Source organism: Daphnia magna, linkage group LG6 (assembly GCF_020631705.1).
Source record: "Daphnia magna isolate NIES linkage group LG6, ASM2063170v1.1, whole genome shotgun sequence".
Lineage (NCBI taxonomy): Eukaryota > Metazoa > Arthropoda > Branchiopoda > Diplostraca > Daphniidae > Daphnia > Daphnia magna.
The window spans coordinates 1786479-1811208 of NC_059187.1; the positions used below are offsets into that span (position 1 = coordinate 1786479).

The following is a 24730-nucleotide window of genomic DNA, read 5'->3' on the forward strand; positions in this document are numbered from 1 at the left end:
GGAACTGAACGGAGCGGCGTGCCAGATTCCTTATTGGTGTTTGAAGCAAGCGCCGACCAAACAAATGACGATCGCCATTTTAAATCTTCTTTTAAATACGTTACAAATGGTCAACTAATACATAAATTAGGATTTTGTGCAGTTCTAGTTTGAGGGCCGAATTATGAGAAAACCATATGCAAATCCGGGAGACCATTTACTGTATTTTAATGTTGTCTCAGTTTATCCCAATACACAACAACTGTGACAAAAGTCAAGCTATTGCTAAATCACCAATATTGTTTGGTAGAATCAAATTAAATACAAGGTTTTTGCATGTAATCCGTCTAATCCATCGGAAAATGTCACTGGCAGCATTTTCTTTTCATCCGCCGACAGCTTCTTTGAAGTTCCGAACATAACTCTGATTTTTCGCTCCATGTCATTTGAGGAGTCGAAAAGTTTATATCCGGAAGGATTTTCCAAGAGGACTGTTCCCATTTTGCCATCTATCTTGACATGAACAAATCTAACAAAAGAAAGGATTGAGCCATAACGTTATTCGGTTCTTTTAGAATTGAGACTACCTGCACGTAGATCCATCAATGGATGGTGTCTGAGCAGTTGCGTCAGCAGCTACAACTGGAACAACAGTCAAGGTGGTGCCGTCAAGTTTGGAAACATCAGCGGTGGAGTCAAGAGTAACTCCGGAATTTGTTAACATATAAGATCGACCATGAAGACCAAAAACTCTAGCAACCTGACAACAATAAAAGCTCAGCAAATTATTCATTATAAATTTGTTTTAAAAAAATACCTCATTCATCAGTCTCTCAAAAGAGATCATGGATGCTCCAGCAGGATTGCACAACAGGACCGTTCCGTAATTTCCAACGATATTGTAACCAGGTTTCAGGCCATCTAGGCATAGGTTGACAAAACTGCAAATAGATACTAAACCATGAGCTTTTGCCAACAAAAATTAATTGGAAATAGAGCGTCATTACGGCACGGATGGTTTGCCTCTGCCGATGGGCGCCGGATTGGAAAGATGAGCCTTTTTGGCCGGTGGCGCACCGGTTTTTGCCCAGTCAGCGGTGAATCCTTCTTGAATAGTTAGCACTAAATCGGCACCTTGTAACTGTAGGTTGAAAAGGAATTTTTTACAATCTCAAGTTGTTAACAGGAAACAAGAAAAAGTCTGTTTTACCTTTTGCGATTTATTGATTAGGACTTTTGCACTGGATTTGTTGGTTGCGACAGCTCTCCATGGAACTTTGATTGCGGCTTCAATGTAAGCCGAAAAAGTATTGACAACATCGGGTACATAACCGGTGGGAGGAACAATCTGTAAAATTTAAATTATTAAATCTCGATTTTTCTAAATCGGTACTAATCTCTACCTCATAGTAGACTGTGACGGCATCAGAAGGCGTTACGTGAGCCTCTTTGCGTAGTTTTTGGACTAAATTAATGGCTTCTCGTGCCAAACCTTCGTCCTTCATGCTCTGGTCCTGGACCACATTCAACAAGACCAGCACCTGTTTTGTCCCCCAATCCATGTTTTAAAAACATTTTTCACGAAGTAAAACATATTGCTAAAAAGTATTCATACGTCTTTTTCTGCTTGAGTCTCGTACTGCTGGGCCAATTCTACGGCTCGATCTCCAGTGAACTGGTAGAAAAGGCGCAAGTCCTCTGGACCCATGACGTTACCCAGTACATCAAGTTGTCCATCGGCTAGGAATTTTTGCAGTTGCTCATCAGTTAAAGTCTAATGACACACAACAATTTAGCAGACATCCTCGGGTATATTAGAAATATGAGTACTTTGATGGCAGCCATGACAGCCTTAAACTGGCCTTTAAGACGTGCTCCAATGCGATGATCCGGCTCAGCACGTAGACTGACTCCAAAACTGTCTTTATCAGTCGTCAACTTGAGTGCACGGACATTCAATTCTTCTAGAATATATTTTTCCATCGTCCTCAATTCATCCAAAGATTCTTGCTCACGAAGGATAACAATCACTTCGGGTAAAGGATACTATCGATCAAATTGAAATTGATAATCGATAAATGACCGAGACAAATAACTGGAACACAAACTTACTTTAATGGGAAGTGTTCGACGATCGCGAAGGACGCGTCCCAATTCAATCACTACCTGCATCCGACTCACGGCATTTTCGATTTTAGTGTCAATTAAGTGTTTCCTAGAAGAAAAATCGTCAAAGCTTAGGAAACAAGAACAAGAAATGAAATATTACTTTGATTCAGGGGTAGACAAGAAGTGAACAGATTCCGTCGTTCCGGCTTTCTGGTTAGCTACCAAATGACGTAAATTGCGGTACATCAATTCGGTGAGGAACGGCGTAAAAGGGGCCATAACACGAATCATGGAGAACAGGACACTAAAAAGTGTTTGCAAAGCGTGGTGGCAATCATCTTTACCGCCATCTCCCTATTCAGCCAAACAAACATTCATGTAGCAAACATATTGTAATAAAAATAAGAAATCTGCGTGTACCTTTAGACGTTTACGGTTCATCCGCACGTACCAGTTGGTCAAATAATCGACGAACCGGACAAGACGGGGAACGACAGTGTACAATCGATAAGCAGCCATTTCTTGATGAACGAACAACAGCAAGGACTGAGTATAGGAAATGATCCAACGATCCATTATATTTGTTGATAAATTTGATGACTCTTCTTCATAAACGAACTTGATTCCATCTTCCTGTAGCCAAATAAAAAGTATGATTTCTCGGCGCCGTATTAAGAAACACGTGAAAGACTTACGCGTTCGAGTCGTTCTAGATTTTGGACGAAGAAACGATAGGCGTTGTACCAAGGAAGAAAAACATCCTTGATAATATCTCGAACTCCTTCCTCTTTAAATCGTAGGTTTTCAGCACGAACCACAGGTGAGTTGATCAGGTAAAGACGAAGAGCATCAGCTCCAAATTTATTCACAACCTGAAAGAAAAAATGCTTCGTTACGCAACTCCATTTTTTTAGAAATTGTATCCAACATACCAGCATTGGATCAGGATAGTTTTTCTTCTTCTTTGACATTTTCTGGCCGTCAGAGGCTAACACCAAACCGTTTACAATCAGATTTTTGAATGGTGGCTTGTTAAACAGGGCCGTTGACAAAACCAGCAAAGTGTAAAACCTGAAAATCGGAAAAAAAATTTTTCATTTTTACATTGTGTTCACCAAGTTCTACCAAACAATTGTACCATCCGCGGGTTTGATCGATGCCTTCCGCAATGAAATCAGCTGGGAAACAATCTTCAAATTCCTTCCTGTTTTCAAACGGGTAGTGGACCTGAGCGTAAGGCATAGATCCCGATTCGAACCAACAGTCAAAAACCTCGGAAACACGCCGCAATGGCGGTCGGCCAGCAATCTTGGACGGAATGGTGAGTCCATCAACGTTTTCACGATGGAGATCAGTCAGTTCAATACCAGTGAGCTCTTTCAGTTCGGCAATGGATCCAACACACACCACTTCTTCACCATCTTCTGACGTCCATATGGGAATAGGTGTACCCCAGTAACGGTTGCGACTGACGGCCCAATCCCTTGCGTCCCGCAACCAATTACCGAAACGTTTTTCTTTAACAAAATCTGGCACCCTATATCAAAACTTGTAATCAGTTTAAGTTAACAAAAACTTTTGATTTTAAGCTAACCAATAGGTTTTCTGGTTATTGTCCAATAGCTGTTGGGACATTTGCTCCACGCGGATAAACCAAGAAGGAACGGCGCGATAAATGAGTGGGGTCTCGGATCGCCAGCAGAATGGATAACTATGTTTGATAGTGCCAGCGTTCACTAGCCGACCGCAATCTTTCAACATTTTAATAATGTTTTTATCGGCGTCTTTTACGTGTTGACCAGCGAAATCGGACACAGGTAAAATGAAGCGTCCTCCGTCATCCACAGGGCAAATCATGTCCTGGTCTCGTGAAATGATACCGGCTGCCAAACAGACGCGATAATCGTCCTCACCAAAATAGGGAGCTTGATGAACGATGCCAGTACCCGATTCCTCAGTTACGTACGAGTCTGTTAACACTCTAAATGCACCCGAGCCGGAAGTCTTCAACTATTGCAAGATAAAACCGATTCGGATTCCAATATCATTAGATAAAATTGTGACTGGTGATTACGTTGGCATAGTAAGGGAATAGCGGCAGGTAAGTTTTCCCTTTAAGAGTTTCTCCTTTGAAACGATCAAGAATTTCGTATTCCTCCTCGGATTTGAACAATGCACTGAGACGAGCTTCCATCATGATATAAACTTTTTCTGTTGCCTTTTCTGTTGTGAATGTTAGACGTATAAGTTTTTAAATCTTACTTAAAACGAAAAGCAACAAACCTTTGACTCTAACGTAGTCCATTGCGGCATTAACACAGAGTGCTAAATTACTGGGCAGTGTCCATGGAGTGGTAGTCCATGCAAGAATTGACACTCCGGGCTCGTCATCCAGCGGGAAACTAACAATCACTGAATTTCGAGAACACGTAAAATATCTGAGTGAAACAGACAAAAACAAAACAATGTTGAGATTACCTGCTGGATCTACTACTTCCTTGTAATTTTGACCTGATTCAAAATTGGATAGTGGAGTACTACAAGCAGTTGAAAAAGGCATCACCTTGAAACCACGGTAGACCAGTCCTTTTTCAAATAGTTGCTTGAAAACCCACCAGATTGATTCCATGAACCATGGGTATAGAGTTTTGTAATCGTTTTCGAAATCTAACCAGAAAAATATTGTTAGATCACTCAAAGTAGAGATAACTGAAAAAGCATATAATACCAATCCATCGTCCCATTCTGTTTACAATCGTTTCCCAATCTTCTGCGTAGCGCATGACAATTTTTCTGCACTCTGCATTGTAGTTTGCTATTCCCATCTTCATAACATCTTCTGGGCCTTTGATCCCAAGAGATTTGTCAATTTCATATTCAACAGGAAGGCCATGTGTGTCCCACCCAAAGCGCCTCTCAACATGAAAGCCATTCTGGTGGGCGTACCGTGTTACAATATCTTTAATTGTTCCGGCCAAAATGTGTCCATAATGAGGAAGACCAGTAGCAAATGGAGGACCATCGTAAAAGGTATATCTTTAATGTTTATAATAGCAAACAATTCATTAAAGAGATGGTAAAATAATGTCAAATGTTATCATTGTTTATTACCTTGGTTTTCCTTTTGACAATTTCAAACTTGTTTTAAATGCATCAATTTTCTTCCAATATTCCAAAATTTTGGCTTCTTCTTGGGAAAAGTCGATGGATTCAGGAACTGGTTCCACCATTTCTAACTAGAAATAGGTTGAAGAAGGGAGCAAAGAATTATTAAATGCTTTGATGGTAATAAGCTATCATGCATTGAATAATTTATTATTTATCTGACATTTGATCATCGCAAATGTGCGCTTACACTGGTGAAGGCTTACGACATACATACAAAACAGATGAAAGCTTTCATTTGTTGCAAAGTCGGCAATTTCCGATTTTGACACGATAACAAGACAAATAGAAGCTAAAAAAAGAATATCTAAATAGATTCTCGAAACTAGTCAATTGCTGTCTACTAAATGAAAGAAATAAAAACGATGTCTTTATAAAATTACCTATAGAAAAGAAAAAATCCAACGAAAGGTGTACTTCAATCTACCACGAGATTTCCGGCTATTCGTTCGCTACTAACTTTACATCAGAATTTCTAAAAAATTCGTCTGCCAATCTATACAATGTTGCCAAAAAACTAGTTTAATTAAAAAAAAAAAATCGTGCACTCACGCTCACGCACCAAGCCACCGGCGCACGCCTCGCTAAACATTGGATTCCGCAGCGTTTACTTATCTAATACCTCGTAAATATTAATTAGACAGTAAAGTGTACAACTTGAGAAATTGGATAGAAATCAGGCGCTAGGAGCGCTGTAATCTTACCAAGCGCTACGATAAGACGGTGCACGATCTTCGGCCTTCTATTATGTCTTTGTGCATGCGTAATCCTAAATCAAAAAGGTCATGAAGGAGGTGAGATAAGCATTTCCTCATCTCACGTCGAAGTATAATTTTATTTTTCAAAAGCTGTCAGCCTTCAGATTTGTGTTACCACTACCCTAAAGTTTATTTCGGCAAAGCCATGTGATTGTCCTTATACAGCAAAGCGATATATTTACTTGGCTTTCCCTTTAATTACGGTCAAATCAGGGACTCTAAGTCTGACACACAATGTATTTTTGGTTAACAGGAGTAGCAGGATTCTAGTACACATACCTCAATTTTGCACAAGGCAATGAAGTGAGTGTTCAGAGACAAATTAAATTAGTTATAGATCAATTACAGATGAGCAACAACTTTAGCTGATTGATTCACAGATGAATCTTCTTGGGTAGGTGCATAATAAATCTTCCCAGTAACCACTACTAAAATTATTCTTGAAATCAAGATAAACACAGTGTCCAAAACTATTATCATCAGGTTCCCCAGGACTCCAATTGGTGTATATGAAGGGCTGAAAGGGTTCTGTAGATGCCCATTCCCAAAAATGATCTTGATCTACCGAATATTTCCCTGAACTCCAGTACTTTGCATTGGACATTTCTAAATTTGTTTGCAAAACGAAAATAAATTTCAAAAATCCTAAAACGTGAAACAGTAGTTTAGTTTACCTGGTATAGTTTTAACGTGATTGTAGATCTGTTCGTCTTCTTCTTCAGTTTCAAGGCTGACTAGCGTCATGTTTCCGCTTTTGCAGAAAGCATCCGCATTCACCCAACTCAACCCAGCCTATTGAATCAAACTTAAAATGAATGGAGTAGCATTCTGAAGAGCTTAACTTACGGTATTATTCCTGAGGAAGCAATAGCATTTTCCCTTCAACGTCCAACAAGTCATTCCAGTATCCCTTTCGAAATAACTTGAGCAACCTGACGTGCTGGTGGTGGTTGTCGTTTGCTCTTCCGGTCCCGAAGTTGTTTTGAGCGGGGTACTTGTGGTGGACACATCTGTTACGTCAGTGGTATCCTTGCTAGTTTCGGTAGTTACAAAGTCTGTTACAGCTGTGGATTCGGTTGACGATGATGACGGATTCGACGTGGTAGATGGCGTGATGAATCGGAGATCGTCAATAGCAACAGCGTCTTCCATGTCTAATCCGCAATAAGCGTAAAACACCAACTGTTTGAACGAAATTTTGCAATGATGAAATAAACGGTTAGAAAAAGAGAACTACAGTGCTGATACCGTCAAAGTGGACGATGTTTCATCTGTCAGCGAAACCAATTGAGATTGCCATGCAAAATTGTTGGTATCGGAATAATTGTGCAAACTTAGAAGAAGGCTTTCGTTTTCCTCTTTTGCCAGATACAACTAAATAGGGCAAATGATAAATTGAGTTATTCCAAGTTGTAACGAATCGCAATTACCTCAAGGTTTGTGAATTGTGGCCATTTGGAACGGATCCAAAAAGAGAAGGAGAAGATCGCGTTATCATTGCCAGGTAGAATTTTAAAAGGTGGGCTGCGTAGAATAGCTATGCTGAATGATAAAGATGTCCCACGATCGACACGAAGATAATTTACGCCATTCAACGGTGTAGGTGCTTCGTTATCCATTTGCCAAGGTGATGTTTTGTTCTCAATTTTCCATTTAACACTTGCCTCTGATTGTTCAATCCACGGATCAACTACAGCATTTTCGAAATCATTGTCAAGATTTGAAATTTCATTCAATTTCGTCACTGTTCTTCCGACTGTCCGATCGCATGAATCATGCAAACAATTGGCTTGAATAATTAACGATCTGTCAACAGATAGAACCGGCAAAAAGAAGAAGAACGCTGAAAACAGGAACGAATGATGCATTATCACGAATTCTCACGCGACACTTTTGCTTTTTCACAACAATCAAAAGAATAATGGCTTCAAGAGTTGTTGACTTGGGACGGGTCAAAAGTAAACAGACGAAAGTCCTAGTGACACTTTAAGCTCATTTACTTTTTCAGAAAGATTGCATCAAGCGATGATAACAATGACAGACCCTTCACAGATTATCAATGTCGGCACAAGCGCGTGACTACATACCAAGGATATCCGGTTCGAGAAATTGATTAAAAGGATTTTTAAACAGTTGGATAATTGCAAAGGGGAAGCATACACCCATGACTGCTATCAGATTTTTAGGTTATCTACGAATGATTTTGCGAAGAATTAAACGGTGATCGAGCAGATTCAATACAATTAAGTAATCTTCAGTTTTCCGTTTAACGGCAGTTGTAACGCAGGCGATAGGCTAAACTGAGTAACTGACTGCAATTTGCTGTTTATTGGTTGGATTGGATCAAAATTTTCTATAAAAAATACGGATACCTGACACAATCACTGACTGATTATCGTATAGCAGGACGCATTTCACTGGAAGAACACGTCGTGTCTGTGCAACTGTTGAAGTGAGTGGATCGCTGCTGACTATTGTAATCTATAAACAAAGAAAGTATAATCAGTTTTAGTGTGGCGAAAAAAACAATGGAATAAAATAAAAAGTGATGGCTATATACAATTAACTCTGAGATTTGTATCTTAAATACACTGCGAGCTTATCGCTCAATCAGTTGCCTAATCTTACTTTCGCTGGTTGTTTTCTGATCCACACTTTAGTTGTTTGTCGGGTAATAACAATGTCATCGTTTAGCTTGATAAATCACCATTGTTTATGTACATTTTTCGCGTCATTTAATAGAAGCCTAATCATTTTCGGTCCACAAGATATCGCGGCACTATTGTGGCGTTAAGTTTTTTTGTACCCCTTCATTTTACGATCCCATCCCAACCAAATGCCGCACACGGAATTTCTCTGATGAGCCGCGTCACCTATATTACCTTCCTCTTCTCGTTCGAATTTTTCTTTCTTCTTTACAAATGAACATTAGACTTTAACCTCCTCGTACGCACAATTCTCAGAACACAAAAGGCAAGGTCACATTTGTTTGTTAACAGGGTAAATGAACTTTTACCTAAACGTATGATTGTTGACAAGCACACAAGCAAAAGTATATAGTTAATTTCAGAGATGACATTGTAACAAAAAAGGGAGATTGTTGTCAACGAGAAATGTTACGGTTTATCAAAACCCATTTATCGCAAACCACTGATAGGTCCATATCTTGCAGTCCTTCATTTTAGGATTTTTATCATCCATCTAATTCTTGAGGTACCATGCGAGAAAAGCCGTGTTTTAGTCGAGTTAACTCGATCTATGGTTTTCAACGTTTCTCTATCCCTTCCAAATATTTTGTTGGAAACAGTTGGAAAAGAATGGACCAGCACTTTATTCTGTTCTTAGTAGGCTTGTTGTGGGTGTTGATTACAACTACTATTGTGCCAGTTAATTCAGAGGAATGGACAATGGATATAGAATATTTGAACGACACAATATCGAATACAACTACAGAACCTACTACATCTACATTTACGACTGAAACTCCATTTTCGACCATTCCTGGTTTTAATATTGATTTCGAAAATGGTACAATAGCCCCATGGGTGGAGGCGTCGCGGAGAAGTGCAAAATGGAAAATTGAGAACACAAACTCACCTTGGGAATCGGACAATGCTGCTCCTACACCTTTGAATGGCTCAAGTTATCTCCGCGTCGATCGTGGTGCCTCCTTATCATTCGGTGTAGCCATTTTACGCAGCCCAGTAATTATAGCCACACCTGGTGTGAGATCTGTCATCCTTTCCTTCTCGTTCTGGATACGCTCCAAATGGTCACAATACACAAACCTTGAGGTGATCAACGTAGAGGACACATACTATTTCGCAATTCAATTGTTTCTTTCAACTTGTTAACTCTTCAGGTATACATGGCCGCAGATGGAAAGGAAGATCTATTTGGCAGTTTGCATGAATATGCGGACATCAACAATCGAGATTGGCAAACTCTAAGTATTCCACTAATTTTAACAACGATCGGAGGGGACATTGAAATACAGGTAGGTTCAGGTATTCAATAACATTATTTGGATTACGCCCGTTAATCGAGTGCCGAATTGGTGGGCAGGTGGTGTTTTACGCTTATTGTGGTACAAATGTTGAAGATGCTGTCGCCATCGACGATATCTCATTGACCATTACAGGTGAAACAACAACGACGACGGATAGGACCCCAACTTTTACACCGGGCGAAACGACAACTGTTAGGAGCACTACATCACCAATGACCACATCCACTGGTGCACCTACAACAACTCCTACAACAGAAGAACCGACAACTACCACCGAACCTACAACGTAGGCCTATACTGATGCTCTCAAAACAACTTTAACAACAGGAGAAACGACAATTGCTACCAGCAGTATAACTGCATCAACAACGACGGGGTCTATATTAAGTACGTAAATAAGCGATACAGTTATATCGCACGTTGATCGTAGCGTATAATATTGTCTTTATGAGTTTTGTTGTCCAATACTACTTGCTTCAAAGAAATAAATACCTAACGCCATTATAGCGTTCCTGGAAGTTAAGTTAACAAAGGAATTCTGTTGGGAGAGAGGGAATTACCAAGGTCAATTCTTAAATGTCTTCATAGAAAACGAACGTTGTCCATTCGAAAGTCGCCCTTGGATGTATCGTCGTCCATCTTTCGTCAGTCCCCGTCAGTCAGGGATTGCGTCGCCAGCTTTTCACAGGTGAATCAAATCCAAAATGAGTCGGTTCAGTTTTAAACCGTTGTCCGAAAATTGGTGCCAATCAGCTTGTGAACTAGTTACAACTGATTTTGAATGGAACATTCAACAGTTGGCGTTTCTGCACTCCTCCGAAAAATGGATTCATCCATGTACGTCTTCTCTCTTTTCAACTAAAGACAACATCGATTACGTGTGGAGATTAGATCTGATTGACGAAGGCCAAAACATAAGAATTTACCTGAATCGTTGCCCGAGCGCCTCAGGCAAAAGTCCCACTAGCAATCCAGTTCACGTGACATTTGCGATTATTGACAAAACTCGTCAAGAATTGTTCAAACAAGTTTTCGTTTTACCAATCCCCACTTCAGTTTCTTCCGCCTTTTATTTGCTAAACAAAAATGTGATACGAGAGTCCGATTGCTTGCAAATGGATAAAAGTCTCATTGTTTACTGTAAAATTGGACTTCTAATTTATAAAGGGACAAAATCGGGAGTCAAAGCTGCAGAAGTATCCGACTTGCCTTTTAGTGAAGGTGATCAATTGCTACGAACTCAAATGGAACAACTGTTTGAGAGCAAAGCCTTAAATGACGTCACGCTTGACGTCAACGGTCGTCCTTTTCAAGCACATAAGAGCATCTTGGCATCAAAAAGCAAAGTATTTGCTGCCATGTTTGTCCATGAAACCAAAGAGAAGTTATCTAATCACGTACAAGTAGATGATATCGAACCTGACGTCTTTCAAGAAGTTCTCCGTTTCATTTACACTGGACGATTGTCACTTGAAACGATGGACAAGATGGCCACTGATTTGTTGGCTGCCGCTGATAAATATCTGCTCGATCAGCTGAAAACTGAATGTGAAAAACATTTAATTCATCGGATATCTCCAGAAAGTTGCTTAGATTTGCTTCTGCTTACCGATCAACATCCGGCGAGTCATTTAAAAAAGTTGGCACTGGATTTTTTCCGGCGATTTCCAACTGAAGTGATGGGGACGGATAGCTGGAAACAAGCCAAACAAGATAATTTGACATGGTTGTGTGACCTAATGCAAAGGGTATTGAGCCCAGCCTCATAGCTTAACTCCGACCATGGACTGAGTAGGCTACCTGTCGGTAGCTGTTGAAGCTTCACGCAAAACTCATTTGCATTTGTTTTACTGAATGAAACCAAGTAATAGTCATGTATCGCTGTCTTTGTCGCGTTAGAATAAAAGCAGAAAGAAAAGTAAAAATAAACAAGAAAATGAATTTGAAAGGTGTTACATCATCGCATTGTAAGCAAATAGAACAGCACGGTAACACGGGAAAGCTGCGAATTAGAGAGCTTCAACGAAAAAGCGAACAGTAGGAACGGTGTAGTAGAGCTGGGCAGCAGGTACGGGCCTGTTGCCCAGCTCCTCTCCGTTCTGATATGAGTGTGAGTATAATTAAACTTCATGGCAGAGAGCGGAAAGCAATAAAATGCCCACAAAAGCATTTGCGTACTTTAAACAATCTCCAGAAAATAAACAGTCGCTCTGCTATAGTACTAGTCTCGCCTTCCTGATAAGTTAATGCAGTTTGTTAATCGAAAAGACTGATAACGCATCATGGTATCTCCAAGTGACACAACCGCAATAGTTAGCTTTGTAAAATTGATGAGCACTTTTAATACTCAAACATGAGCAATTCGTTTCGTTTGTTCTTGGCTGTCACCACGATTGCCGTTTGCTGGAGCAATCATGTTCCAGTTTCTAGACAAAACACCAGGAAGCTAGGTGTTTCATTTGATATCAAAACTAAATTAACGAGAACTTCAGTAAACAACGACTTTGAAAGTGGCTCACCTGATCCATGGATCGATACTTCCCCAACCAGTGTTTACTGGAACGTCGAGGATTTTTCTACTCCGACGGAGGTTAATTATCCTCCACCTACTCCATCAATGGGCAGCAAATATTTACGAGCTACAAGGGACAGCCAACTGGCTCCTGGCCTCCTCATTTTGCGTACCGTAACGTTCACAGCATTTCCCGGTGATGCAATCTCGTTCAAGTTCTGGATTCGATCCAAGTACACCGGTGGCAACACACTAGACGTATGATTAATAATAAAAACCATAATTATTTTCAACTATGGGACATTGATTGCACTAACGAAACGTGTACCTATACTTCTTTATTGTACAGCTCGTGCTGGTCATTGACGATGTTGAAACAACTTTGTTGGCATTGTCCAGCTATTCCACTTCGGTGAATGTCGAGTGGCGTACAGCCTCTTCTTCCTTCCCTATCTCGACACCAACAAACTTGACGGTAAGCCATCGATTTATCGAAAGTGTTCTCAAAATCCTAAAAGAGTCTTTTGATTTATTATTCAACGTACTTTTACAGCTGATATTTTACGGTTATTGTGGCGGAAATTCTGAAGATGCGATCGCAATTGATGACATCCTCTTCAACAGTTCCATAACCGAACAAGGGACACCAAATTTCTAAGTATCTGAGAGGTGCTGAATAAAGACTTTAGAGTTATCCTTGTTCCAATTTCCATTCCAAGAATCTTCTAGTTCAAAACTGTGTAAAGTCGGCACAGTTATTCGATAAGCATGCAAAGAAAAGTTTGCAACGTTGATGGATGATGTACAGAAGTCCGTGTCTACTGATTTGATCGCCGTGATTGCGCACGTATCGATCAAACAATAGCGTCACAGTAATATTGCATTGGCATCATTTAAAAAAAAACGTCAACTGGCTTGAATTTATTAGCTGATTTTTGCTGCATTTCGCAGAATGAAGCAGGTTTTCATTCTCGCAAATCATTCGGATAATTGTGACAGGGTAATGCAACTTTTCCAACGTCACGCTCTTCATGACCGATTGCGACTGTAACGAAACTAGAATAAAATGGGCTTAGATCGTAGCCATCGATTAAACAACCCGTCCACTGTGTGTGATTAAAACCTAGGAAACTTTGGATGTCTAAGGTTTGTTACGTAGTTGACAAAGAGACGTGAACCCTTTGTGTCTTGTCCATTTCGTTGTGGGGGCTGGCATTTTGGTATGAAGGACGACCCTCCCATCTCGTCTTCATCGCCCAGGACAACGACACCGTCCGATTTAGTGGAACGTTGGGTTCATCTTCAGCGGGAGATGAATCACACTTCGACGTCTGAATCTTCGCCAATTCATCGAATTCGGCCAATCGTCAAATCCTCTTCACGGCGGACCAGAAGCGCCATTAGTTCCTATCGTCAGCCAGTCGAGAGTTTGACAGTTAGTTTTGCTTCGTTACTTGTCGACCAGATCAACGGCACACCGTCGAAACCGACATCTGCAACCTACAACAGCAAGAGGGGTAAGAATAATAAGAAGAAAATCAAGAAAAAATCTCAAACAACAACTCCAGCAGTCAAAATCACAATCCGTAATAATAAACCTGTCAACGAGGTGAGTTTTCAAGTCAAATTTCAGCTAAAACACTCGGTGCACTTTATGTAATCTGTTTAGATTGATCACGTGGAAGAGTGGCTTCAACAGCGAAGTGCTCATTACGCCTGGTGGCGTAAATTTGTTCCGTCTAGTACCTGCAATCCGACGGTAGTGGCCTTCAATCGTCCAAGCACATATCCGGACCGGAAACACTTGAATGTTAATCATTCACAACCTAAGCAACCTAAAGCTCCTAGATGTGTTTTGTGGTTTCAGTTCACCGGTAATCCATCCAAGCCACGACCAGGAAGTTGCAATAAGACGGCCATTCCATCCGCCAGCAGCCGGATGCATAACATCCGAATAGAACAGCAACCACTAGGTGGCGCAAACGCTCTCGTGTTTGCAGCAGATTTACATATCGGAGAAGATTTTGCCATCGTATCCCGACGTCAGCCGGGATTCACTTTTAGTCTGACCTTCTTCATTGATGGCGTTCGGCATGCCCGGCTAAGTGGCTGCTGTGAAAATGCTCGTAATCTTCACGTTCCGACAAGAGTTGGTGGTCCCATTGGAGCTTTCGTTTTGCGGACTATTCAAGGAGGAGAACCGTGCCAAATTTGTGAAAAATCTGTTCCTTTTGCCGATCCTGAACTGTTCACTGTCTGGCCGAAAAGTCATAGCAGACAGTTAATGAACAGTAGCCAAGAATGTGGAATAGGTTCACCAATTTTTCAATTATTTTTGTGCTTCTTCATCTTTAAAGTATTGCATTTAACAGAGAGGATCCATGAGAATCATAATCAGCCAGCAAGGAGGCGGAGTTCTTTAAGACGGACAAAACCAGCACTCGACAATTCACCAGTAACGATGACCACAGTTTCTAACCAGTCTGTGGACGATGAGCAGCCATCTTCTGATGTCTTGGGTCCTGGTTTTACATCCACTGAAGACACGTATGAAGAGCAGTTCTATTCAGATGTAATTGCACCTTCCATCGAAGGACAGGAACAACATTCTTACGAATTCACAGCGACTTGTTCCCAATCTGAAGTGTACGAGGAGCAAGTATCATCCGATCTCTTCATTCCATTCGGTTCTGTTTCTATTGAAGAAGTTTTCAGCATTGGTAGCCCTCTACGAACACCTCATTCCAGTCCGAGAAGCTTCACTGCACTTGAAGCAGACTAAAGAATTTTTTATTTTATTTCTTCGATGCGTACAAACTTGGTTTGTTTCGGCACTCGTGGTTAATGTTTTCAACGTAGACGTTGTATTCGATATTCTGTACAATAGGGTGAAGGAATAAAGGTCCGATCTTAGTTAGATAATAAGTAGGCAGTTACAAGAATCTGGTGGTACTGTCAAGATACAACGTGGTTTCAAAATGTTTGTCTCGTGTCCAAAGAATTTCAGAGGAATTCAAAATCGTCAAGATAGTTATCGCCAACGGTAGCTGGACCGCTACTTGACGGCTGACTTGCTGCTGGAGATAGACTGTCCTCATCTTGGTGGAACCAAGCGTCGTCAAGGTGGGGACTACTTCCGTTACTGAATACAAAGATTGGGTAGTCACCCTTGTTCTGTGTCGGCACAAGGTAATGCTGGACGTTGCGACGGAACTCTTCAAAGTCTCTCTGAGATCGTAGGTAGAATCCAACGCAACAGGAAGGATCGACTTGCTTCAAGGAAGTTTTACGAAGTTCGTGACAATGAAAAGATTTTAGTTGAAAATTAGGGATGAGCACGTCTACCATTTCTTGGCAATGGTGTGGATCCAAATGAATGAGATAATCATCTATTTGAACAAGTAGAATGATTTAGCCTTTCCAACAAAAAATAATGGAAAGAGTTGTTGTCAATGTACCTTGCCAACCAATAAAGTATTGAGAGTGCTTCGGTTTACCGCCTATTATGCCAATGCACTGTTCCAGCGACAAAAGGCCCTAAAAATACGATCGAGTTAATAACTGTAATACGGGTACATGGGATAATATATTAGGCGAAGAACCTTAAGACAAGAATCATAAGTAGGATTCATCCGTTCTCCGCCTAATCGTAGAGGGATGAGAAGCACCAGCGACTTCCATTGATCATCGATCATTTCATATTCGGCGTCGTCGTACTCATAATTGCATGTTTTTGAACAGGATTGCTTGACATCGTCTAAATAAACTGCAGGAACAATAGTTTCTTGGAACCTGACTTGAATTCCAATTTATGACATCAATACCTGTGCAATCCTGAGCAACATAAACTCTCAATGTATCAAGCTCAGGGTAGGTGTCTGTGGCTCTTTCTAAAATTTGCCTACAACATAAATTGTGTTGACTGTTCAAAGGTATCCAAACTAGGGGTAGACTTTATCAAAAAAATTACTTGATTATGTAAGATACAGATGATGGTCCGTACCAGTCTCCTGGTCTTTTCCCTGCTGATATGTGACCTTGTGAGACCATTTGATGAATGGACAGTGGACATGCTGGTGAAGGTTTATCTCCAAACCATTGAATAATCATTCTATGGAGAGACTCTTGTAGAGTCTGCTGTTCTTGTGCTCCATTTTCATTCCACCTCCAGTCACGGCCCAAGAAATGACAGACTAGGGCCTGGGCCAACAACATTTGTCCACTTCGAAGCATGCAGCCCCAGCCACAATCACTAGTGTAATAGGAACCATTTAAAACAGGAAATTCTTTGCGGTAAGTCAACCTAGATAATCAAAATTAGTAATAATAAAAGTAGATAACAAACTAAAATGTAATTTACCAGATCCTTGAGTAGAAATCATTCTTTAGAGCCTCAAAATTGTTTGTAGGTAAACTTGTGCTATCATCAGTCTTGAGTGATTGGTGATAAATTCGGCCAAGTAACCAGATGGGAGAATCCTTTGCAAAATGAGCTTTACTCTTGAAGTTCCAACTGTAGCGGACATTGTTCCACATACTGATGAGCTTGGTTTTCACTCTGTCTCCATCTTCTGGCTCTTTTGTTTTTTCTGTTTTGTTCTGTGGGCATTGTTCAGCATCATGACTGATTGGAGAATCAGTGCTACTGTGGCTGTCACTTAACAAAAGCTGCGAGTGTGCTAACGACAGATCCTGATATGAATGCCTATTACTTTCACATGCTACGGATCGTCTCGACAGAAAAGCCATTGATATTGCTTAAGAAAAACTCGTAAAAGGTTGGGTCAAATATCAACGCATGATTTACGCAAGCTACTGTAGATGCAAGCCATACAAGAAAGTGAAAGGAATCATAAGGACATGTGGATTTGCGGAAACAATTCAATGTCAAAACTCGATAAAAAAAAGTTGAAAATGAAAACAACGTTTAACACAGTTGCGCCACCTACACCCGAAATTTCTTAGCTTTATTTGACACCGAATTCACGATTTGTTTTATTTTAAAATCTTGAAAATAACACTCGGAATTGAAATATATGATTCCATCTCAAATTTACTGAAAAATATTAATTTTTTTGTCTCATTTCTCCTTGGTTAAGAAAAAACAGAGTTTTAATCCTGACTGTCAACGCTGGTATCTGATTCATCAGCTGCCAAGGTAAAGATCTTATGGGAGTAGAGAAATTCCATGGACGTTAGTGTGTACTGCATTAAAATCGCCCATTTGAGATAGATTTGTGGTGTTTCAGCTCCTCGCCCTACGCTCAGAATCGTCTCTTCGATAGTGTTTCACAATATTTGGTCTCTCATCTAAGTAACAAAACTGAAAACTAGTTTGAAAGCACATGACATTCAAGTTACTTAACCTTGTTTTGAATTTCAATAGGCACGACTAAAAGTCGAGTTATCCTTTCAAGCCATGGAACATGTAACCTCGACTTCACCTAATTGGGTAGTACAGTCAGAGAGTCAAAGTTCTGAAAATGCAAAAGAAGTAGAACAAACAGCTCCTCAAGTAGAAGTCAAAGAACAGCCCCGCCCAGAACACCTTGAATTTGACAATTCCTCTCCTAGAGAACAAGTCATTGACAAGGTTGATAAAGAGATGACAGAAGAAGCAGAAGCCAATAGGGCTAAAAATGTACAATCAACAGATGAGCAGCTCAACTGTGAAGACAGAGAAGTAAGCATTGAAAAAAACCTGCTCATGACAGATGATGGAGAAGGAGATCTTGGAAATGATAGTAGAACATCTGCAGATAACCAAAATACTGAAAAGATTGAACAAGAAAAAATCCCTGAACAAGAATTCTCTATGGCTGAAAATGTAGCATCACCAGCACAGCACAATAAGAACACAGAAGAAGAAAGCATTGAAAAGAGCCAGTTGAAAGCAGAAACAGAAGGTGAAAATGATGGCAAGGTGTGTATTGATCAACTTGAAGAAAAAAACATGAATAACAAAGAAGTGACTAAAGATGAAACAAACTTGGTTGAAATGGAACCATCAGCTGACATACATATTGGCCACCAGGAAACCAGTGAAAAACCTGAAGAGAACATTATGGAAAAAAAAGATGCTGATGGTGATGATGGCACATCATCTACTGGCCAACAGGAAGAAATTCCAAAACAGGGAAACAAACTGGTAGAAGATGCACCAACCCATGACAAACAGATTGACCACCAGGAGACAGAAGAAAAGCCTCAAGGGAACCTAATGGGAAAAGAAGATGGGAATGGTGATGATGGCAATGATGGCAGAGCATGTACTGGACAACAAGAACTACATATGGTTGAGCAGACAGAAATTCTTAAAGAAGAAATCCGGATGGTTGAAAGTAAACAGTCAACTGAAGATCAGGAAAACTTTGAAGAAGAAATAGAAGGCATTGAACAGAAATTATCAGAACTATCATTCCAGGAAATTGAGCAGAGAGGAGACGATGCATGCCATACAGAGGCTAACGCTACAGAAAGTAAAGAAAAAGTATCCGAACAGGAACCTGAGGAACAGAAAAATATTCCATTCCAAGAAACTTATACTGATGGAGACCATGAAACGGTTCAAGATATTGTTTTGGAGAATCATGACAAGCCGACCCAAGTAATAGAGGCAGTATTGGAAGTAGAAAACGTTTCTGATTTGCAAGCGGAACGAGAACAAGAAAATCCCATTCCTGAGATTGAGATTAATGCAGCCCAATGTTCGACCGAAACGGAATCCGAAAAAGATATTGAAAAAGAACCAACGGTTTCCTCAAATGTAGAGGTAGATAAAGAAGATAACCATATCAATCAACCCACAGAACCCCTCGAGATAAGAAAGGAAGAGATAGCTGAAAAACCTGTAAGTGAAGAGCCAGTTCAGTCCTGCAATCCGGTAGAAGAGGCTATCTATTCAGAAATTGTGACAACGAGTGAAATGGAAGATCCGCCAGTAAACCATGATATTGAAGTTAGAAGTCCCACACCTCCATCAACACTACCTATTGCTACAACTTCGCCTTCCGCTAAAGTGAATACCACTCCGCCTGCTGATATGCTTCATCATATCAAAAACATACAGTTTAAGGACAAGAACGTAGGAATTGTAACCCAAAACGAGAACGGTCCTTGCCCGCTGGTTGCAATCATCAATGTTCTGTTGCTACGACGCCAGATCACTCTTCCAGCTCATTCCGAAATCGTTGCTGCCGCCAAACTGATGGAGCACATTGGTGATGCGATGTTGGAAAGTGTTCCTAAGAACTTGAGTGGGGAGGTACGACTTAATTATGAACAGAACATGCATGACGCCATGGCTGTCCTGCCCAAGCTGCAGACCGGTTTGGATGTTAATGTCAAGTTTACTGGCGTTCGTGACTTCGAGTACACGCCCGAATGCATCATTTTTGACTTGCTTCGTGTTCCCCTTTTTCACGGTTGGCTGGTCGATCCTCAGGCACCAGAAGTAGTCTCGGCTGTCGGTAAGTTCATTTTTGCAATTTTCGTTGAATGTTCTGTTTCAAATTACAAATGATTCAATCGTGTTTTTTATCAGGTCAAGCCGGATATAATCAGCTTGTTGAAAAGGTCATCAGTCAAAAGTGTTCCAACGACGAGAATGCTGTACTTGAAGCCTTGGTTATTGAAAATTTTTTGGAGCGAAGCGCTTCCCAGCTGACGTATCATGGACTTAGCGAGCTTATTACCTCAATGGAAGATGATGAGATTGGTGTGCTTTTCCGTAACAACCATTTCAGTACGATCTATAAGGTATTTTTATTTCAGTGCGCTGGTTGCTACAATTATGCTAACTTTAAAACAATTACCATGTTACAGCACCAAAAGGAATTGTTGCAGCTGGTTACAGACCAAGGATTTCTCGGTGAACCCAGTGTCGTATGGGAAACTCTTTGCAGCATCGATGGAGATGGTCAGTTTGTTGATAGTCATTTCCGCACAGTGCCACCTAAACCTGAACTCGCACCAAGCGGTGAATCAGCCTCTCCGAATGCTTCTGCTCAACTGACCGCCGAGCAACAGATTGACCATGAGTAGTCTCAAATACTGTTTTTTTGTGTGTATTTAATGTGGAGCCGGGTTTAATGTGTTCTTGAAATCCTTTTGGTTTAGCTTCTTAGTGGCCTTGTCTCTCCAAGAGGAGCAGCAACAGCAAGACCAGCCAGCAGCTGTTCAAGAAGAAGTCGTCGGGGATGTAGGAGAGGATGTTGCTAAAACATTAACCGAAAATGAAAGGACCTCCCAGGAACAGAGAGAGTAAGTCACAGACGATTATAATAAGAGTTGAAGGGAACTATATTATAGAATTTGTTTTCTCAACTGAACAGTTTGGAGTTGGCTCGTCAGTTGCAACTAGAAGAGAGGCATGCGGCCGAGGCTGAGGCCGAGACAGTCGAAAGAGAAACTTCAGCAGCTTCCTCGCAACAGTCACCAGCTACAGGTCAGCGCTCGCCGCCGCCTCAGTCATCAAAAAAGAAAGATGTAATTGAGATAGTTAGATTTTATAGTGAACATTTTAATGAGCTAATTCTATTCCCACAGTGCACTATCTTGTGATTTTCTCGTGATGGAGTGGAATCATCTTGAAACGCCCAATTATATATTTTTTTTTTCGCTACGAAGATAAAAGAACTTGAATTTAAATTGTCTTCTCTACACTGTTTCCTACTCTTAATCTGGGCGAATAGTCCAAATTTACCTACTTCTTAAAACATCTGTCAGTTCACATACTATTCATAAGTTCTTGTGCTAGTCACATGAGTTATTAAAATGACCATTATGAACGCACCAATCTTTTTCACCGCGTGTACTTATTTCATTTTTAAATTTATAAATCAAGTTCAATCAAGCTTTCCAACCATCGTCATCTGAAAGAAATCTTCTCTTCTTCGTCGTGTTCATGTATGGCCTGTATGCCCATTCCGTGTCAGCCGCATCAGCCTGGTCGATAGTTCCCAATTTCAAATCATATACTATGGAAAACAAAAGGTCGGTCAACATAGTAAAAAAAAACTGAAAAACCAATATTTTACGTCGCAATTGGAAACGGGGGCCAACTTCCTTTAGTTCAATGCCTTTGCCTGCCTCGCCTTTTTTGTAAGTGTGATGCCGATATGAAATGAAATCATCATGATTGGCGAACGTAATAACTCGTTTACTGTCTTCTTTCGGAACAGGGAAAAGATACCTGTAAATTTCAAATAAACAAATTATTTCTTCAAACGGCTAGTTAAAATTTTAAAAGGACACTTCGTACTTTAGAATGTTCATGACTCGCTGTCCCAATGGCGTTTTCATGTTGTGAAATATGAGATGAGGATACTGCTCGGACATGGGCCCAATGTCAGGAATATCGTGACGCATCACCACATCGGAAACGTTGAAGTACGCCGTAGGACCATAAGGTAAATGGCTGATTATGATGGCGTTTGGCTGACCTCGATGTTCATGAACGACAATGAAATCAGTAACACTATTAGCCCTGCATGCATCCAAAAGTTGTTTCATTTCATAATTGCCACGATTAAGCCTCTGTGAATTCGGGAAGACCAGCTTGAGTTCCTGCAATATTAACAACATAAAATAAGTGAATTACTGGAACTTAATTTTAAAATAAGTGTCTATGTACTTTGACAAACATCTTTAAACGAGAGGAAGGATCATGGGAAGTTGTTATCATAATTTTGGGGTCCTCTACCCCAGCCCAGCGATATTCATCATCCATGTGAGATGTACCTCCACCACCTGCACAAAAAAATTCAGTTCTTTATTCAATGGAGGTACACATGTACACACAAAAACAGGAAACAAACCTGTATCGGTTCCACCCAAAAGGGCTGCTCTTTCTGGCCCAGCATCTTCCCATTCTAATGATTTTTGAAGTTCAATAGCCTGCTTCTTTAGATCCGTGTCAATAGGTCTTCCCTCTGCCAAATTATTATTATAATTTTGTTATTAATGGTTGGTTTTATAAAGTGGCATAAAAACTAACCTTCAAGGGCCTGTCTCAAGCGATCTTTCTTGTCTTGGATGGCTTTCTGACGTCCCTCTAGCGATTTCCGATATAAATATTCACGGCGCAATCGAGCTTGTCTACGTAGCTAATTAACAGAAAATTAATAAGTAGAATGCATGTACAAGTCAGGATAATCGACGTACCATTTTTTAAATCCCAAAATCAACAATGACGAAAAACACAAGAAAAGTTGTCCAACACGTGACAGCTAGACTGCTAGAGGAAGAAATTATTGTGGAAAATCAAAATTTGTCTGCTTTCTTTTTGCGTAACTGCCACATAAAACAAATAGCAACTTGTAGTTGTAACTTCAACTTGTAAGTTGTAAAAAAAAAATATTAAATATTTCAAAATTAAATAAAGTAAGTGTAAACCATAATTTCGAGGCCAGAAGGAAAATAAAAATAAATAAAGAAGTGAAAAAAAAAGTGAATCTGAATCGGTGATGTATAAGTAAAGTATAATGTATTGTAGCTTGTAGGGATCGGTTCCGCGTGAACCGGGTGTTTACCGATAGATTGGGTTGTGTTGATTTTCGATGCGTCTATTTTTCTGCCCATGGACTATCGGGTTGGCTTTCGTTTATAAGTTGGTGCGAGGAAAAATAAAAACCGGTTACAAAACCCATTTTCAAATTCCCATTACATCGCTTTCTGCCCCGTTTGCCCCGATTTCTACTCCGATTCCTACCCGAAAATTTGATCACCTGTTTGACTACCGTTTAACCATCTGTGTAACAAGCGACAGCCTTGTTAGTCCAGCCCAGCTGCCAACTACCTTTAGATATGAAATTGCCATCTGTTGTAAAATTGCCTAACATTTTCAGCCTGCTTCCCGTTGCGTCTGGTCTGTTTACAGTTACAGTCGTACTACTGAGACGTCTCAGTTGTAAACGCCCTGTCCACGGACGGTACGGATAGTAAATTACTTCAGAAATTCCACTTGTGCCATGTCTTCAAAGCCCGTCCGATCTCCCACCCTTGGGAGAACATCTGCCGGTTGCAATCTTGTATCGAACCAAATTATGTATTCTGTCCCCTTAATTTGTTATAAGCGATGTTATTACCCCATTAGATCATCCGCAATGTACCCTACTTTCTCGGCGCAAAGAAATCTATTTAAAAACTATTCTATAGATAACCGCCCGCCCTGGAATTCGTCCACACATACAGGCAACCGACTTGCCCTTCCTGGCTTGCTTGCAGCTAAACGATCGAATTCCGCCTTTGAAGAACTGAAGGATAAAAATGAAAGACTGGCAGCAATTAACCAACCAACGAACCAAAAAGAATCGTCTTCATTGGCGCGAGAAAGTACGTGGGCATTTTACTTGTTGGATGTGCCCAAGCCTATCCGATCGACAAGTCCGGGTTATACAAATGCTCGAAGAGTAATACTAAGCGATGGCTCTGAATTTTGCAATCCTCATTTTGCCGGTTTACCTAATGATTATTCTAATTCTGTGGCTAACTGCCTGAATGGAATAGGTTCGTATTAAAGCAATCAAAAACCAAATCCGTTGAACAACAAAAGAATGTTACACTCACCTGGTACAAACCAATCAAATTTCTCATAAAAAAAGTATTCAACCTTGGTTTCACACTTGCATGTTTCCAACATTTTCATGGTCGCTGGCTCGTTTCTAATTTCTAGTTCGGGTCAACGTTCTTCGCTCAGTACACCTCTTTGAATCCCAGGATTTTCTATTCTTTTTCTGTTCTTTATTACTGTAATTTTGCTATTACTTATTCTAAGCATGCCCAACGCCTAAGTGAAAAGTTATTTTACGTTTAATAAGCGTGAAGGTCATACCTGCCTTCGAGTCGGTGGCGATCCCGTCAATCAAATTTAGCAGACAGGTTAATTTTGCTGGTTAGAAGCAAAAAAACTGATTTTGTGTTTCATATGAATTGGTAAGAAAACTGACACTGAGTCTACTTCAGTGCATGTTTTATGCAATTACGTCACAACTCTCGACAGGATAGACTACTTGAATGAACGATTCACATGGGTGACTTACAATTGTAAAAACTTTTATAGTGGAACTGGAATTTCTCAAAAAGGTAAGTCAAATTTGATAGACACTGATTAAGGCAGGTGGAATCGAGTAAAAGAATTTGAGAACCGGCAATGAGTCATCAAATCATCACAAATTAAATGATCAACCAAATAAAATT

At 40.4% G+C, this 24730-nt stretch overlaps 9 protein-coding genes across 13 annotated transcripts; 5 read left to right on the plus strand and 4 right to left on the minus strand.

Moving 5' to 3' along the window:
* Positions 1–183: 183 nt before the first annotated feature.
* On the minus strand, positions 184–5794 carry LOC123473863 (isoleucine--tRNA ligase, cytoplasmic-like). Its single transcript, XM_045175427.1, has 21 exons — positions 5637–5794; positions 5200–5324; positions 4817–5124; positions 4567–4755; positions 4372–4500; positions 4163–4311; positions 3683–4098; positions 3227–3625; positions 3021–3159; positions 2784–2960; positions 2509–2721; positions 2249–2442; positions 2092–2194; positions 1810–2025; positions 1595–1753; positions 1383–1520; positions 1190–1327; positions 987–1120; positions 797–920; positions 567–739; positions 184–508 (listed from the first exon to the last, which is right to left on the minus strand). Exons 2-21 carry the CDS (start codon positions 5316–5318, stop codon positions 292–294), a joined length of 3834 nt encoding a protein of 1277 aa, XP_045031362.1. The 5' UTR covers positions 5319–5324; positions 5637–5794; the 3' UTR covers positions 184–291.
* A 436-nt stretch (positions 5795–6230) lies between these two features.
* LOC116925440 (C-type lectin domain family 10 member A) lies at positions 6231–9742 on the minus strand. 3 transcript variants are annotated; one of them, XM_045175441.1, is made up of 7 exons: positions 9609–9742; positions 8384–8492; positions 7442–8323; positions 7260–7385; positions 6858–7193; positions 6686–6803; positions 6231–6617 (listed from the first exon to the last, which is right to left on the minus strand). In XM_045175441.1, exons 3-7 carry the CDS (start codon positions 7877–7879, stop codon positions 6373–6375), a joined length of 1263 nt encoding a protein of 420 aa, XP_045031376.1. In that variant the 5' UTR covers positions 7880–8323; positions 8384–8492; positions 9609–9742; the 3' UTR covers positions 6231–6372. The 3 variants fall into 3 exon arrangements, with proteins under 3 accessions (XP_045031376.1, XP_045031378.1, XP_045031377.1); XM_045175443.1 differs by lacking the exon at positions 9609–9742 and adding an exon at positions 8640–9095 and having other exon boundaries at positions 7442–7817; XM_045175442.1 differs by lacking the exon at positions 9609–9742 and adding an exon at positions 8640–9095.
* On the plus strand, positions 9212–10522 carry LOC123473870. The gene is made up of 3 exons (XM_045175447.1): positions 9212–9805; positions 9874–10008; positions 10077–10522. Exons 1-3 carry the CDS (start codon positions 9230–9232, stop codon positions 10308–10310), a joined length of 945 nt encoding a protein of 314 aa, XP_045031382.1. The 5' UTR covers positions 9212–9229; the 3' UTR covers positions 10311–10522.
* A 202-nt stretch (positions 10523–10724) lies between these two features.
* Positions 10725–11961, plus strand: LOC116925442 (speckle-type POZ protein B-like). Its single transcript, XM_032932154.2, has one exon. It carries the CDS (start codon positions 10725–10727, stop codon positions 11787–11789), a length of 1065 nt encoding a protein of 354 aa, XP_032788045.2. The 3' UTR covers positions 11790–11961.
* A 412-nt stretch (positions 11962–12373) lies between these two features.
* LOC123473877 lies at positions 12374–13226 on the plus strand. Its single transcript, XM_045175451.1, has 3 exons — positions 12374–12790; positions 12882–13007; positions 13086–13226. Exons 1-3 carry the CDS (start codon positions 12374–12376, stop codon positions 13188–13190), a joined length of 648 nt encoding a protein of 215 aa, XP_045031386.1. The 3' UTR covers positions 13191–13226.
* Positions 13227–13754: 528 nt separating this feature from the next.
* Positions 13755–15454, plus strand: LOC116925435. 2 transcript variants are annotated; one of them, XM_032932145.2, is made up of 3 exons: positions 13755–14141; positions 14202–14844; positions 14905–15454. In XM_032932145.2, the coding sequence occupies exons 1-3, from the start codon at positions 13755–13757 to the stop codon at positions 15312–15314; spliced, it is 1440 nt and encodes a 479-aa protein (XP_032788036.2). In that variant the 3' UTR covers positions 15315–15454. The 2 variants fall into 2 exon arrangements, with proteins under 2 accessions (XP_032788036.2, XP_032788035.2); XM_032932144.2 differs by having other exon boundaries at positions 14202–15454.
* On the minus strand, positions 15374–17559 carry LOC116925438 (cysteine protease ATG4C). The gene is made up of 6 exons (XM_032932147.2): positions 16893–17559; positions 16503–16835; positions 16357–16433; positions 16135–16298; positions 15991–16069; positions 15374–15921 (listed from the first exon to the last, which is right to left on the minus strand). The coding sequence occupies exons 1-6, from the start codon at positions 17279–17281 to the stop codon at positions 15536–15538; spliced, it is 1428 nt and encodes a 475-aa protein (XP_032788038.1). The 5' UTR covers positions 17282–17559; the 3' UTR covers positions 15374–15535.
* Positions 17560–17703: 144 nt separating this feature from the next.
* Positions 17704–21325, plus strand: LOC116925411 (ubiquitin carboxyl-terminal hydrolase MINDY-1). 2 transcript variants are annotated; one of them, XM_032932106.2, is made up of 7 exons: positions 17704–17846; positions 17919–20001; positions 20076–20290; positions 20357–20571; positions 20645–20794; positions 20866–21019; positions 21080–21325. In XM_032932106.2, the coding sequence occupies exons 2-7, from the start codon at positions 17952–17954 to the stop codon at positions 21092–21094; spliced, it is 2799 nt and encodes a 932-aa protein (XP_032787997.2). In that variant the 5' UTR covers positions 17704–17846; positions 17919–17951; the 3' UTR covers positions 21095–21325. The 2 variants fall into 2 exon arrangements, with proteins under 2 accessions (XP_032787997.2, XP_032787998.2); XM_032932107.2 differs by having other exon boundaries at positions 20651–20794.
* Positions 21326–21329: 4 nt separating this feature from the next.
* LOC123473871 (U3 small nucleolar ribonucleoprotein protein IMP4-like) lies at positions 21330–22833 on the minus strand. Its single transcript, XM_045175448.1, has 7 exons — positions 22697–22833; positions 22530–22638; positions 22351–22464; positions 22167–22282; positions 21795–22099; positions 21571–21725; positions 21330–21510 (listed from the first exon to the last, which is right to left on the minus strand). The coding sequence occupies exons 1-7, from the start codon at positions 22697–22699 to the stop codon at positions 21383–21385; spliced, it is 930 nt and encodes a 309-aa protein (XP_045031383.1). The 5' UTR covers positions 22700–22833; the 3' UTR covers positions 21330–21382.
* Positions 22834–24730: the final 1897 nt, after the last annotated feature.